The sequence below is a fragment of the Alosa alosa genome, chromosome 15 (assembly GCF_017589495.1).
Source record: "Alosa alosa isolate M-15738 ecotype Scorff River chromosome 15, AALO_Geno_1.1, whole genome shotgun sequence".
Lineage (NCBI taxonomy): Eukaryota > Metazoa > Chordata > Actinopteri > Clupeiformes > Clupeidae > Alosa > Alosa alosa.
Window position 1 is genome coordinate 16,018,827 of NC_063203.1, and position 16,998 is coordinate 16,035,824.

The 16,998-nt window shown below is 43.7% G+C and overlaps 1 protein-coding gene across 4 annotated transcripts in view; it reads right to left on the reverse strand.

Moving 5' to 3' along the window:
- Window positions 1-16,998, reverse strand: part of caln1 (calneuron 1) — a 56,315-nt gene that overhangs the window by 26,988 nt on the left and 12,329 nt on the right. For all 4 annotated transcript variants that reach the window (XM_048265434.1, XM_048265433.1, XM_048265432.1 and 1 more), the window contains exons 2-4: window positions 13,076-13,200; window positions 10,016-10,159; window positions 7,682-7,794 (exon numbers count right to left, since the gene is read on the reverse strand). In XM_048265434.1, coding sequence (XP_048121391.1) covers window positions 7,682-7,794; window positions 10,016-10,159; window positions 13,076-13,193 — 375 coding nt within the window. In that variant the 5' untranslated portion in view covers window positions 13,194-13,200. The remainder of the gene's footprint in view (window positions 1-7,681; window positions 7,795-10,015; window positions 10,160-13,075; window positions 13,201-16,998) is intronic.

Genomic DNA, 16,998 nt, shown 5'->3' on the forward strand with positions numbered 1-16,998 from the left:
GTCATCAGACTTCAATCAGCGCGTGTTACCAGGCAGAGAGAGAGCTCATGACATTTTCGGCATTTCTGAATTTCTATGCACATATTTCAGCAAAGAATACTGAGCACAAAATTTTATTTCATATTCTAAGTATGCATTTTAATCCCAAATGGCAAGCAGTGGTATTGATTCAAAAAACATTTAAAATGTGCACAAGTGCATGTACTGTCACTCTTCTGAAAGCAAAGAATGACTCCAGCCCAACCTAAAAATTCAAGGAATAAAAGATTGTCCCTTTTGAATACAGATAAACGGAGGAGAAGCTTAGAGGATTGAGAGCTCCATGAACCTAAAAGCTCCCCATGCTGTTTATAAAAATCATTTTTAAACATCAAATGGGAGTTTAAGCTTTGCCATCCTGACGGTAAGAACCCCAAATTCAATTTTATCTTAACTCATTCCTTCCCAATTCATCTGAAAAATTTAATGAGTTTAAATGATTGGTTTAAACTTCCATAGCTCTCACAGACACATCTTGTAGAACTTTTTATCTTTTATTACAGTTAAAGGAACCATATGTAAGATTGTGGCCAAAATCACTTTTTAAATTACTGTAGAGCGGTGTCCCCTGACTCGAGGTTGCCAACCCGGATGCCTAAAACACTACTGACTTTGTGATTAGTAGATAGGTGGAGGGTGGCGCATCAGGCCAAAACACAACATGACATGATAAAACACAACATCAACATCAGTTGAGGGCTGCAACTTCACTTTTGAAATGACAATATCCTGGCCAGACTACTGTTGTCAGTGATATAAGTATTTGAAATGAACAGGATTTCTTAATGTCTAGTGACATATCAGGGCCATTTCATGATTAATTGAAATACATTTCTTACATACGGTTCTTTTAATGTTGAGATCCAATATGATATTTGCATTCAGTGAGATAGTGGCAGTGTTCAGTGGCAGTCTGGTTCAGATCTTTCCTTTTGAGTTGAGCATAATATATCAACAGCACAATGTTGCTTGCGTGATATATAACCAAGGACAATCATCTAATATACATGTTTGATATTTGTTTTTTCTGCACTTCAACTGCTGAAATTTCTTTTAATGGTCATTATGTCGATCCTGTGGAGAATTTAACGACAATTGCACCTCACAAATTCAGTGTGGGGCTGTTATCTCAATCTGATATTTTCTTTAGCAGTGGATGTCCTGGTCTAACAGCATACCACTGGGGCCTACCTGGCTACATAAACCCCTGAATGTCTCTGAACAACTTACAATCAAACACAAAATATCCCTGCTGTAAAAAGCTCCTATATACTGTACATTGTGTTAAGGCAGAGACACTGCTCTAACAATCTGAACCACTTTCAGAAAACAGTATCATACTACACCTATCCTGACATCTCAGGATCTCAAGATTATGTCACAGTTTCGCCCATCAAATTCAGGCTTTGAGATAGAAAATGCACGTAATATCAGGTCCATCTGACCCAACATCGGCCTATTCATCATTCCTGTATCTCAGTGAAAGCGTAGGAAATCAGTTCTCTTCTTACAGCCTAAAACTAGGGCCCTTCAAGTCAAAGAGTCAGTACTTTTAAAAGCTCAGTTATTTTAACTGTTCTGTACTCTGACTGATTAACTTGTATCTATGCCCAGTGTTTTATCTATTCTAATGTGTTAATTTTCTTCAGTTCTTCATCTCCATGCATTCTCCTCTGTGTCCTTGGTGTCTTTTTTTCTTATTACATGTACATTCCACTTCACAATTAATTGTATTTGAACTTCCATGCAACTAATAAACGGTTTTGAATCAGTTTACTGGGAATAAACCGAATATGCGTGTCTTGTAAACACCTTATTCTGATTGAAATAAATCGAAAAAGGCCACATTTGGTTTACTAATAAACCGTTTGCACACCCTAGTATATACCTGTTTTAAATGGAATATTGGGTCATGAAAACACCTTAAACGGAATATGCTGCCAGAAGGAAGAGTGTTGTAGGCCTGCGCATGCTGAACCAAGTCGTGGAGACAAATTTATGTCTTGCAATCATGCAAATGTCATGGAGTTCATCGACGGCAGAAATTGTCGTAATAGCGACATTTTAAAACAGATTTGTCAAAAACTTAATAAGGCTGGCTATCAACATAAGCCTGCACAAGTGAAATACAGGTGGAAGACCCTAAAGACTTGAAGAGTTGTATTATTCAGCTAAAAGAGGGAGATTACGTCATGACGTTGGGAGCCTGTTTGTGGGCTGCATCGCAGACTTATTCGGAATAATGTTGATTGCTATGTAAACAGGAATATGCTCAAAACGTGACATTCTACCTGCATGTAAACAGGTTAAACGGAATATTTATATAAATGGAAATTTGGGTAATAAACTGATTCAAAACGGTTTATTCCCGGCATGAAAATGTGCTCATTGTAAGGTTGTAGAATTCCATGTTGAATTCAATGAACACAGATATAGTTTAGAATGTTCCATTTCCAACATTCCTGTCACACCAGTGTGATGGTACCAGCTGAAGGGTTAAGTACTCTGTTTACCGTGTTGTTTAAAAGTTCTCAACCTATTAGTATTCAGAAGGAAACTCACAATCATCATCATGATGGCATTCATATTTGATTCACGTTGGAATCCACTCTAATTAAATCTGCCATCCATGCATCATGCGTTGCACTAAATGGCAAATGCATGTGCGAAGGAGACAGCTTGTCTGTTCTCATCGTCAGCACTCTCCATTACATTTATCACACCTCATGTAACACAGCTTCCCAATCAAACACAAAATAATCGTTTTCCAGTGGTAATGTTGATCTGTGTTGTCTGACAACTTGGAAAATAAGTGTAGGTAATCTAATAAGTGATCACTTCTCCTCCACACCCAACACATAGCTCCATACATATAACTTGTCTTTGTTGTTTTGTTTTGTTTGTTTGTTATTGTGTTTCCCTGCCTTTGTCTTTGTTGTATTGTTTTGTTTGTTTGTTATTGTGTTTCCCTGCCTTCCTACTATGTAAAGCGACCTTGGGTTTGAGAAAGGTGCTATATAAAATAAACATCCTATTATTATTATTATTATTATTATTATTATTATTATTATTATTAAAATAATAATTAAAAAAAACATTATTGCTGAACTTTTAATTATAATAGCCAGGATACTGTTATGTGATTGCATCCACAGCTGCCACAGATGCAGTTGAAGCTGACTCTGGTGCAGTCCACACTTGGATCAGCCTGATCTGTAGCCGATGAGACCCAGACTGGTTCCTGTTAGCTGCTACTGAGTATAAGAACTGGTTTAAAATTGTGCTGCGGTGTGGTGAACATACAACACATGTGCATAAAGTATGCGCTAATTCTTTCTGCCCTCTCCATAGCATAATACCACTAGTGCATATGGCTGTGGCAGAACATTGCAATCTTCGCTTTTTTCATTCTGCTGTGAAGAATGCCCAAAGCCAGTGCATCTGAGATGAACACCCTATGTGTTATTTAGGTCTGCACTGAAGTTGCTCTGAAGTACCATTCAAATTAGCCCGTGAAACAATACAGCCACCAAGAATGACAAAATCTGTAAATTAGCTTGAGTTCTGGTCAAATATCTACTTGTGATGGGGATTTTAGAGCAGTACAGTACTGCTCCTCTGTAGTTCGGCACTCAATATAGGTGGAATTCGGGGAGGGAAGGTGTTAGAAACACTGGCTGTGTTTTGTCAAAGCCTCTATTTAGCGTGCCTTCATCACTCTTTTCAGTTTCCTGTCAATTTTCTGTACAAAATATTTCCGCTGGCTGAGACATGCCAAAGCACCATCAATCACCCATCCATTCTCTCCTAAAACTAAAACAAACCCAGTCGAGTATACAGTGGTAAAATTGTAGCCTAAAATGAAACACTGGCCAAATAGTGGTCATAAACCAACAGCGAATGAGAATCTGTTTGCATACCAAGCATATAGTGAAGCTAGTGCAATCTACTTAAATTCAACCATGCAGGTGTAGTCAGCCATATGTGAGAAGGGACTCGGCGTTTGGTCTCCGAGCACACTAAAAATGCATGGCACTTGCTCACGTTTCTCTGCCACTGTTATCCAGAGCGGGTACAATTTTCATGAAAATCAAAATCCAGCCGGGAGAGGTGGAGGAAGCTTGTAAATATTTAATCAGGAGAACGTATCCGAGTCAAACGTGTGCTTTCCTCTGAGCAACAGCCTCGCGGTGTTTCATTTTCAAACAAAAACAGATTTCTGACCCCGTCTTCTGTACTCGCAGGCAGCCAGACAGACTCCTCTGCAGCGCAGCCCGGGGTGACTCATTATACATCATTTGTTAAATATTTTAGAAACTGTAATAGTCCGGCAAAACTTCATGCATAAACGATTTGGCGACAATTTCCATTTTCATATCACTGGGACATGGGCATAAGTCTAGCCGAACAGAGAGGAAGGTGAGAAATGAACAGGACGACTGGCGCACAGAGTAGCTGACATCAAGCACACATGGCCCAAGTTCGGGCCACAGGCAGCGCGGAGTCGGGCCCCTCTGGAGAGATGGATGTGGAAAGGTGTAGTGAAATCTCAAGGTTGTTGGAAGAGTAAAACCTCCAAGACATCAAATATGTTTTGTTTTTTGTGTGCCAAGACATTTAAATTCTAATTAGTAATTTGCTCTCTGTCCAGGTAAACTGTCAAAGCCTAACATGCCTGAGTGACAAATTCTTCTTGTTAGGTTGTTTTGCTCCATCATTACGGAGAAGTGTCTTGTGACGAAAATCACCATCTCATCAGCCAGATGTGGTGTGGTCTCCCACACCCGGTCTGATTAATAAAAGTGACACCAAGCTATAATTAACGCATTGAGTCGAGAGCATTAGTCCACTGTGCTCAGTGTTTCATGGGTAGATTTTTGGTCGTGCAACAGTGGACAAATGGTCTGATCGGAGCAGGAGGGGAGAGTGGGAGGAAGGGAGGAAGAGAGAGAGAGAGAGAGAAAGAGAGAAAAAGAAAAAGAGAGAGAGAAGGTGAGGTTGAATGAAGGAGCGAGAAGCTGCCAGGTCTAGAGGCAGACCTCCACTACACTGTGGATGCTCCCCCAGTGGATTGTGGGAAACGGAGCACCTGCTCTAGGATGCATGTGGAGATGTACAGTAAGACATGGTATGAAGTGAAACACGCCATCATGTGTCACTGTTGCCTGTCTGGAAGCACACACACACAGGCAGCCTTCAAACACGCACAAATGCACACACGCACACACACAGACGCACACGCACAGAGGAAAGAGCAAAGCAAGGAGAACCAGGAAAACAACTCCACTGGGACACCATTCCTGTCTTGTCAAAATCAACCCTGTGGTAAACTCAAAAAGGCGGGAGCCCCTGGGTGCTGACTCGGTCTCATACCCCTGCCTGAGGTCACCGCGTCAGCTCGCATGGCAGGGCTGACATTAATAACTTAGCGGGTGAGTCAGGGCCGCCTTGCCGCTCGTGGCCCTCTCTCGGCAAACGGTGAGCGTGACGAGATGAGATGGAGGCCGCCTGACAGGCACCGTCACAGACAGAATAAATACTTAACAGCGGTGTCCTCTTAGAAGCTCGCCGCGGCCCGCCGTAATTTATAAAACATAATTAAACCCTCGGCTGCCAGGTTTTTGGTTGCTTCGCATCATGCTGATGCATCAAGAGCTCACGGGCAAAGAGCACCCGGCAGCAAGATAGTTTAAAGAGGCTGCTCTGGCGAGTCGCATGGGTTCCAGCGATGTCGCACGCGGACGCATAAAACGTGCTCATTAGTCATAAGGCATGTTGGCTTTTTAAAGCTTTACGTTCCACGACCCAAGGTCGTGTTTCTCCGATCGTTTCGGCTGTTGATTGTTTTTGCCGGGTGTCTGTGTGTGGCAGGCTTTCAGAGGGCGGGGAGTGAACACACATCTAAAATTCATTGGACTATAAAGCCAGAGCTGGGCTTTGATTGAATCCCTGGCATCGTCCGCCCAGTGCAGCAGGCAGCTACTGGCTGCCGCAGAGGGCAAATGAGTCCAGCAGGCCTGACCGCCCAGCCCATACCTTACCATCAGCCCCCGGGCCACTCAAAGACGGGGGCCACTCGCGCTACATTCCCTCCGGCCGGCCATGTTAGGACCCTCAGAGACGTAATGGGCAAATGTGCAACTCTTATTGAGAAAAATGATTCATTTTCTCAGGGGCAGGGGCCTGAATCAATAGCTCACCAATCCATTCAGGGAGAATAACCTGCTGGACCGGGGTAGGAAGTCACAGCAAACAAATGGCCCCAGACATTGGAGAGAGAGAGAGAGAGAGAGAGAGAGAGAGAGAGAGAGAGAGAGAGAGAGAGAGAGAGAGAGAGAGAGAGAGAGAGAGAGAGAGAGAGAGAGAGAGAGAGAGAGAGAGAGAGAGAGAGAGAGAGAGAGAGGCCAGGCGGAACAGGCACAAGCAAAGTGAGGTCCCATCACCAGCCTTGGCCCATTTCCCCATTTTCTCTGAGGAAAGTAAACACTAAAGATGATATCTCCATGGCGACACATTCAAATCCTGCCATTCTCTCAACAAACATTGCCAGCCTATCAAAAGAATGTCCTAGCATTTCAATTGGATGTGTCAACAACTGTTGCATCGGTGGTATTAATTGAGCATGCTTGTAGAATCCTCAAAGTGGTCATTGGATCCATTCCTTGGAGGAGCATGTTAAGATAAATATAGACAATAATCTCTATGTAAGACTCTTTGGATTGTCTGCCAAATGACAATGCAACTGGCAAGAGGAAAATACAATGAGGCATTAAGAACCTGTTAAAAGAGGAAAGAGTACTGACACTCCCCCATCAAGTAAAGCCCAGCTCCTTGTTATTCAAGTCACTTCCTCAGCTTTTTGCCAGACAGTGATTCATCTCTCAACGAATACCGAACATAAAAATTACAAGGAATGACTTTTGGAAGTGCACACAGTGGCTCATTCATCAAAGCGTGCTCAAATGTATTTTTAATGTAAGACGCCTGCCGTTTAATCTCGGCGGACGGGGTCCTTCAGGAGAAGAGGAAGCCACTCTGCCCTTTTTTACACAGGCATCTCCACGGGTAGATGGAGATGTGTTCCGACAGCTCCCCTTGCTCCCCAGGGTCAGCCCAAGGTCAAAGCCGCAGATTTGGTGCATCAATGCTACATCATTCCCTGATAGCATCAAAGCTAGCAATGGACCAGGCGCTCAATCTCCAGGGATGCCCCTCTCTTCTCACCACCCCTGCCCCCCACCCCAACACAGCCCCACACATACATCCATCATGCTGCTGTCAGCTCCAGCTCACAGATCTATAGGTCTGCATTAGCACATCTGTCCACTGTCTGCCACGGTCGTTTCTGATCATCAACAGATAGAGAGCAGAGGGGGGGGGGGATCTCATCCAATATGGCCGCAGATCACTGGTACCAAAACGGATACGCGGTTTTAGTGTCAAACAATGATGCCGTTTAAGAACCAGCAAACGTCTGATTATTTACGGGGCCTGGAGTCCTGATCTGACAGACCCGATTCTAGTTGGAAAGTACAAAGCCATCTGGGTCCTCAAGCCCCGCATGTGCACTCAAACCCATCCTCCATCTGTGCACACTGACACTTTTTAATTGAGGCTCAGAAACGGGTTGGGATTTCCTTACCTGCCAGAATATGCTGTCTATTGTGTGTCCCAGGAAGCTCTCTCGTGTCTCTGACGACAGAAGCTTGGGGCCCAGGATTGTCATGAACTCATCAAAATCCACCTGGCCGTCACCTGGAGAATAGAAGGATCCAATTCGTGTCAGAACAGTGAAAAATAACAGAACAGAACAGAACAGAATCCCAGTGAGGTTCTCCAGCCCATTACTGAACACATAAGGAAATCATTCATGGAGTTCATAAATTAAACACAGCGCACGAACATGATTGCATTTCACAGACATGAGATGAGTAGCAAGAAACAAGTCGTTCAGTAGAAATCTATCAAAAAGAGTAATCAATAAAACTCGAACATGTAACAAATTTATGGCAAAGGAATACTTCCCACCACAGCATTGACATATTGACTACCAGAGCCTGATTTACACTGATGCATGTTTTGAGTATTTGAAGTATGTCAAATGCAGAAACACAATGTCGTACCATGTGGGCTGAATGGCTTCTTGAATTACGACCTCTTGTTTGTGACCGCGGTCCACACACGGACACCCAAATTAATTCAGCTCTGGCTGAAAAGAACACCAGTGTCCCTTTTCTCCCTGCTTTAGCAAGCAGGATTTTGTATGTCGTCTCGTAACAGACAGCGACCTTGTCGAGATAGTGCTGTCAAAGCAGGATGACTTAATTCACCTTCATGGCTCTCTCCTGGACGCACGCCTCCACACAAACACACCTCCTCCACCAAAAACACACACACACACACAGACACACAACCCCACCCCTCAGATGCAGAGGTTTGTTTGGCACGACTCGTGGCATTGATTGGATTGGGCGCTGTGTATGCAGTGCGGCAGGCCACAGGCAGGTGACGAGTACAGGCTGGGCTGCCCGGGAGGTCCTGATGGATGTCCGGTCAGGCAGAGGGTCTCGGGGGGGGGGAAAGGACTGCTGCAGACACCATACTCTGAGTCAGGACTAACAGACCCACACAGTAACTGCACAAGCCATTATGAGAGTTGACAGAACAAGAATCAAACAGACTGCTGATTTCGGATGAAAATGCAGTGTTCTTTACTGCATAATATATTTATTTAGTGTCATAACAGACATTTATATCAATGTAGTGTTCAGAGCAGCAAAATACTGGTAAAGATCAAATTCTACATCACATAACTACAGAATAAAGATATCCAATGACAAACTACACTGGTCAATCTATATCTGCAGGAATTCAGCTGATCAGTCATCTTCGCAATGACACTTATAAGAAAATTAAATAAAAAACAAGTTTGAGGGACATGGGCAACATCAATCCTGTCTTACCCCTGACAGACGAAAAAAACACTTTTACTTCCAACATCTTTCTCAAAACAGCATTAAAGGATAATTCCGGTGTGATTTTGACCTAAAGTGTGTTGAAACATGATACCGAGTGTGAACGTATGTCTCATAGCTCACCTCGGCTTGTCTGAAAATCTGGCGCTAGTTAGCCAATGCTACCAACAATGTTTCGTTTAAAACGAGACATTGGCGACATTAAAAAGTAGAATCACAGTATGCCTGACAGAATCTAAAGCAACCAGAAGCCAAGACAGTCAGTGCCAGCAGTACAGACACAAAAGAAGATATTCAAACACCTTTCCATAGAGACTACAGAACAAAAAACTTTAGTATGCCAAAATATTAATGTGAACTGCAACATCAGCAGACAGCCAAGATGATCTATTCCCATCACAATAAAAACAAATGTTTTGACAAATAGCTTTATTTATGTAACGCATCTCAAAGACAAGTTTCATTTGGCAGGTACATCTTAGACCATCTTCAGGTTTTGTTGGCACTCTAAACCAGACGAAATAAATAAATCAAAGGAGTTTAAAAGAAAATAAAGAAAACTAAAATCAATTTAGACAATCAGTTCTGATCAGAATTTGTCTCGATTTAAAAGACTATTCTGCCTTGTTGTGATGTATTTTGTGCTTAGAGCAACATATTGAATGATGGCCTGTCTGACTGATGCAACTGGAGAAGAGATGCGTAAATTCTTTCCATCTTGAAGCACGGAAGACTGGGCATCAGTTCTAGTTCAGAGTATGTTGCCAAGTCTTAAATGGACTTTTCTCTTTCTCATTACAGGGCCACTATAAGTGTGTATTAAATCTGTGAGTGCTTAGGTGTAAGTGTCTGGGACAGGTGTATTCATGTGGATGTATCGGTGTGATTAGGAAACACTGTTTGTGTTAGGGTGTGACTGGGGCATGATGGGGCTATGTGTGACTGAGTGAGCGGGTGCAGGAGGAAAGGTGCGGAAGGAAAGGTGCGGGAGGACAACTCACCGTCCATGTCTAGTCTCTGCATGATGATGGCGAGTTCTACTTCACTAGGCATATAACCCAGTGAGCGCATGGCCATGCCCAGCTCCTGCTTGGAGATGAAGCCGTTCCCATCGCGATCCAGCACTTTAAAAGCCTCTCGGATCTCTGCCAAGAGAAGAGAAGAGAAGAGAAGAGAAGAGAAGAGAAGAGAAGACAGGCGTATAACTTTGGCGTCCCGGGTTTTTCATTCCACCTGCTTCACTACACACGGAGTAAAGGTTGTACTTTCAGACGAATCACTTTACTCCACCAAGAAACATTACCTCTATTTAACAATATCAGCACCTCACTTTTTCTCTTTCTTTCTCTCTCTCTCTGTCTCTCGCTGTCTCTCTGACTTCAAATCCTCTACTTTCTTTTGTGCTCCTCATTCCTGGTCACTAGAGCAAAACAGCAGAGAGGAGAGGAGGTTGTAGTAAATGAGAGAGAGAGAGAGAGAGAGAGAGAGAGAGAAAGAAAGAAAGAAAGAAGAGAGAGAGAGAGAGAAGGAATAAGAAAGAAAAGTGACAGAGGTGTAGTTTTATCTGTCAGTATAGGGCAGTGATTTTTTGGAGCATTATAAGCAACAGCTCGGCCGCAGGTCCCCTGTCCCTCCTCTAAACTGTGACATTGGCTCCCACAGAGCAAGGACGGCAGGCAGCCGCTCTGTTCTCTTCAGCTCCTCCTTACAGATGCATATATTATAACAGTGCCGAGGAGAGCAGGGGAAAGGAGAAGAGAGGAGAAAGGAGGAGAGGAGGAGAGGAGAAAGAAGGAGAGGAGAAAGGGGGAGAGGAGGAGAGGAGAAAGGAGGAGAGGAGAAAGGGGGAAAGGAGAGGAGGGGGAGAAGGAGGAAAGCTGGTGATGGCAGATGCAGCAATGGCGGTTTTAAATAGACATAGAATGTCACCTGTTCCTAGAATACAGTGATTGCATGCCACGCTTGGGTGCGCCGCTGAATGCTGAATAATTATTTGGGCCAGGCAGCATGCTTGAATTCAACCCCACCTGGAAACCAGTCAAGACTCAAAAAACTCAGGGACTCAAAAGTTTATGCAAACAAACAAACCTACAGCACCAGCTCACAGACCCTTCGCACGTTTAACTGGGGACAGCTAAGTCAGGATCAGTGGGTGGAATAATTACTGACCACACAGATAAATGTGAAAATGATGGTGCAAACAGACCTGCGGAAACGTTATCCTGTGGTGGACCGTCTGCCGTTATTAGCATTGACTTCCAGTCAGAGAGAGCAGAGGATGACAAACACCACAAAACAGCCCCCCTGGCTAGATGTGTTCATATCATGCTGTCCATTACTTGTCAATCACCCACTGTGATGCTTCCATTTGACAGTAGTGGAGCGTGACATAATACACACATCCACACACATCCGGAGGGGATGGGACGCCCACTTTTACTTTTAGATTTGACAGCAACTCTTGTGTGGAGAACGGAATGCCTGAGTCAGTTCTGCAAATACACAAAGAAGGTTCCGGTAGGGCCCTTCGCCAAAAACATCAGGATCCAACAATTTCAGGGGACGTCATTCGACCGTACAAAGAGTCTTTTTCTCTTTTATTTTCAGTGGAGGGGCTGCATAGACATCAAAGGCATTTCCATTTATTTGTTTGTATAGAAGCGGCCGACACATGAATAAACACATTTGCATCATCAAAGACTGTGGGTGCTCCAACATTATTGGTGAGGGCTGAGGTGCATTTATACGTCAGCCTCCAACAACAACATAACCTCCCAATATCCCATTCCCCCGTCTTTTCAGAGCTTTGCGAAGAGGCAAGACATCAATGATTCAAGCAAAGCAGCCCATACTGCAAAAATATCCCAGAGGGAAACGTCCTCGCATAAGTATGGTTTAAAGTAAATGGCAATTAATAGCAGTTTAGAACTCAGCACTACATCACATAACTGCAGCATGTACTGGCATCATAATGTATTTTAGCAGTCAGGTGCAGGTATTTCAGCGTGAAATCTGTCACTCATTATGTAATGGTGGTTAATGGCGCATCCAACCTGTCATTGCAGACTTCCCCCCTCAGAGAAACCCCCAGAAATAACCATCATCCTGGAGGAGAGAGAGCAGTGCGAGACGCGGCATTGGGAATCTAATGAGAAGACCATACTGAGCTAAACACATACAAAAAGGCTAAATGTAGCTCCTCTAATTATCTTCCTACACTGGTTAAGTTGGACTCTTGCAAGTATACTGTACATTTCGCGATTTTGTTTTTGAGGATTTCAAACATGAATTCATAGCCTCGAGTGAAAAAGGCACATATGTTCCAAGCCAAGGCATAATAAGCACCGCAATTCAAAGAATAAATTATTATAAGAAATGATGATCATTTCAGTATTTCCACTCTCTGCAAGTCAGAGTGCTTTCTATTCAGCCTTGCTTCATCAACGTCACCATACTACCGCCTGAAGTCATGGTCCAAGATGAAGCACAATAACTACACTAGTACAAAGATGGATTATTCAAACATATTAGTATAGTTACTCTGCCGCTGGCAATCTGCATGCTTCATCATTAGATTAATGTCGACATTGTGTTCTCGTAAAAGAAGCTCTTAATGCTGACTACAGCAACCAATATCGATCAGCAAGCCACTCAACCCAGTGTGTTGGCTCATGTGAACAGATGCTCACAAAACAAAGCAAACAAATATTTATGCCTGGGGTCAATGCTGCTTTTTTTATGTGTGCTAATGAGCTGAAAAATGTGTTGCAACGTTACTGATAGACATCCCTTCCAGAGATCCATTAAGACAGACAAAGAGTTTAACATAAGGCTCTGCGTGGATCCATATCCATCCCTGGACAGTAGGGCTAAATAGGATTATATAAAGTAACAATAGGCCCCTGGTCATCAGAAGTGTTACAGAGAGAGAGTGTGTGTGCGCGTGTGTGTGCACGCATGCCTGTGTGTGTGTGTGTGTGTGTGTGTGTGTGTGTGAGCAGGCTGGAGAGAAAGACCTCACAACCAGGGCAGCTAGAGAGTGCGCCTGAGCTAAGCCTTACCGTCGAGCTCCTCCACGGAGATGCTGGCGAGCTGGTCACTGTCACTCCTCTCCGACAGAGACCGGCTCAAGTAGTTCCCCTTGTACAGCAGGCCTGCCGTCACATGGTGGAACGGCATCTTCTCTCTGGGACACAGGCAGAGGAAGTGGGAATTAGGTTAAAACCATCAGGAACTCCTAGCTACCCCGGCACTAACTAAATGTACCCATAGGTTGTTAACATTACAATGACTTTGCCTTGCTGTGTAAATTGTAAGGCACACAACATCGAAATGATCCACTAATTTGTGTAATATGTTCACAAGCTGTTCATAAGCTGAAGCACCCTCGGGTGAATATACCACTATTATATTCCTGATTGGTGTAAGCTCTTAACAGCAACTGCGAAATACATATGTCATTAAATTGAGTTCACACTTAATGCATAATATGGATCAAACCAGTGAGGGTAAATCTATTTATGCAGTTCTGCATTTATGGATTCTCTTATTAAGTCAGGTTTGCCAAGGACACAAACAAATCAACAAATAAATGTGAAAGCATCAACTGTAAAAGCCACAAGAAAAACTCACACATAGTTCTGACGATGCAAGGAATTGCATGCCGATTTTAATGGCTAGATGTATCCTCCGTTTATTATTTACTCAAGAACCATAAAGGTGTGCATACATGAACATGAACACATAATGGATGAGAAAGCTGGACTCCCTTTTTCACTCCAACCTTGCTGTGACAAAAAAAAATATGAAGGTGACAGGATCCTACCTCTGGAATCAAAGACACATCAATACTTATACTGACACACCTGCTGAATCTTTAAAGAGGGGCGGTTCTACAAGTTTGATGCATTCGTCACAGGCTTGCGTCAGATTCCAGTATCGCACACAACTATTGGAATCACAAATTACCGCTCCTTTTTCAGCTTCTGCTTGTGTGAGGGCATGAATGACATCCAGGAAGTATATGCACTGATGTGACAGATTCTTCCAAACAACATGCAGATATATGACTTTGAGGAGCATTCATTTGTCTTCCTACGCTGTGACTTAAGGTGACACTGACAACAAGCAGCAGATCTTTCCCTCAGGAAGAGAGAGAAATGGTGCTCTACACCCTCAGAAAACAGCTGTCATGTGGTCGGTTTGGTTTCATGCCGATTGGTCCATAGTGTCTCTGCAAATTAACTCGTGTATGATTTCCTTTAGGCTGAGGATAAGATATGTGTAGTTGAAATAAATTATGGAGACATGTCCTACACTTAGGGGACACTGATGTGCCCTGACAAGCTTTTCACACTTGATCCGGTTACGGGTGTCTCAGTTGGGGCCACCCAGTTGCCACACGCACGACAAAAACAACTGGCTTCACAGGCAGTTCAACAGTAGTTATGTCAAAAGCAGACATATGAGAGGATGCAAAGTGCCAGAACTCATCAATGGGTAATTGGGTAATTGCTGGAAATGACTTTTTTCTGAGATTACAGTGGATTAGGGAATCAGAAACACTAGAAAGCCAAAAACAATACAGGCTACTGTGGTGTATGTGGGGTAACTGTCAGAAAGCATTAGCCTCATCCTGGTATTTCAGTCCCCACTCTTCCAGCCTGATAGGAGGACAAACTGGCATAAAGTTACAATCATTATGCTTCCAATCATAGATCCTGATGGAAGGCTATATGGTGGTATGTGGTGTGATGTTTGGTGTATTTTTGTAGTTTCAGAGTCTTGCCTGACAGTCACAGAATATATAAATAAATACAATCACCAATCAGGTACAAAGTGTATTGACCTGCAAATGGCTACTTTCATCAGTACAACGATCAATGCTATTTGCCTGAAATGGTTCAACGAGAGTCCAGGAAAAGTAATTTCATTCACTCGCCCCCGTCCTACATCTCTATCTAGCCTGGCATCTGCGGGATAAGATGGATTGAACTGTAGTGCAGTGCAAGGATCTGTTTCAAGCCAAATCAACAAGGCACTGAATGGAAGGTAATGAGGTTGATACTTCATTCAGAACGCTACTGGGCTGAGAGTATGGGAATAAGAACTTTCAGCAAATGGAGTGTGTGGTAGAGGCAGGGGTCTATTTCGAATATACTTAAAAGGATACACCACTGGCAGAAGATAGACCATATTGAAATTTCTAATAGCACAACAAGTCCTAACACATAAAAGTGATATAAATAAGCATTAATTAACAATGGCTCAGCAGGCTATCTGATAAATAAAGCAATATCCCAAAGGAGACAAAACATGCAGTTTGGCTGTCAGCAACTTGCGTGTTAGATGATTAAGATTAAGAGAAAGAGCCGAAGAAACGCATGTCTGGGGTTCAGATGGAATTCAGATGGAATACCACAAATTATGACTTTCCACAGCAGGAAGCTGGATCAGCAGGGCCAATATGCTGTATCAAAGTCCTTTTAGGCAAGTCCCTCCACTCGGCGGCCATATTGCAATGCTTTTTGGGCACTCATCGGGCATCCTCTTCGGCAGAAATGCGTGTGCGCAAGGCTTCACGACACCAATCTTGCTCCAGCTGCGAGTTCACAACACATGATTGGCATGATGTCTTCACAACACACCATATGATTGGCTCAATGTATTCACATGTCAACATTTTGCAGAGGAAGGGGTGTGATATGTGTAGACAACGGCCATATTGGCGTTACAAACTAGCCCCATGCATTTTTATGGAGGATTTTTTGAGTGCTCCTCATTAGAAAGTCTCTGGCTGTATTCCCTAAGGCACAGGATTCTCTCCAGAATCTTTGGACAAACAAGCATTTTTTAAAACACTTTCTACCATTAATTGTCTGTTGTGAGGCCTGGCGGCTCTTCCTTGAGTCTTCTTCATAATAATTTTTAGAGTACAGTTCTACATGCAGTCAGAAAACTGCACTGATGTGCAAACTACCTAAACCATTTGTTGTTTGCGGAATATTCTTGATTCAGTTTAAACCATTTGATTTCTTTATTTTTGTTAAAGTGTTATGAGCATTCTTCCAGGCTTTAAGTAGATCATTACTGTTTTTTTAATCAGTGGGGCTGTTCACCTGTCCTGTACCCTCCATGTAGCAGAGGGGCTAAGCTCCAGGTGTTGAGAGTTCACACTGAGTGGTCCTCTCCAGATGAGCGGAAAACCCAGAACCACAACAGAGGTGACAAGAGCCCAGAAACGCCCCACTGGAGGCCTCCACCAGCAAGCCGGGACAGCCGAGCAGGCGGCGCTGCTCACAGGAAGAGTCTGCGAGCGGAGGAGGGCCAGAGGTTCTAGCACACACCAAATGAGCCCGGGATTCGGGCTACGTACGGACACGTCCAGCAGTGCACTCCTGTGGGCAGCGTGCCCATCAGACAGTGATGCGCTACAGTGCCCCAGGAGAGCACGGGGAGGGTAGGGAGGGAGGGAGGGAGGAGAGTGTGCCAAGCGCTGGCGGCTGCGGGCCGGTATGCGCTCAGGTGAAGGACACCGGGCTAATTGCTGGCTGCTCCCCACCAAAACAGCCGGGGTTGCCGAGGAACTAACAGGGTGGAGGCATCAAAAAAGCCCACGAGCTGTAGGCAGCCTGAGGAGACCTACCAGGACAGCTGAACCCCGTTTCTATCAGATGAGTGTTAGGGTGCATTATGCATTAGTTCTGATGTAACGCTTAAGAAACTGTGAAAGGATACTTTTGCCGAATTTTATGCATCATGATTCTTTGATCAATAAAGTATCTATCTATCTATCTATCTATATCTATCTATCTATCTATCTATGTATGTGGTGCAGGAGGCTGCGTGCTTGCTGTGTAAATCCATGTGACATGGACACAGAAGGGCCACAGTAGCATGTCAAATGTGTTCGATTTCAAGTCATTCAAATTGGCCTACAACTGCCATCCAAAACTAGGAAAATAATGATCCTCTCTTTTGGGCT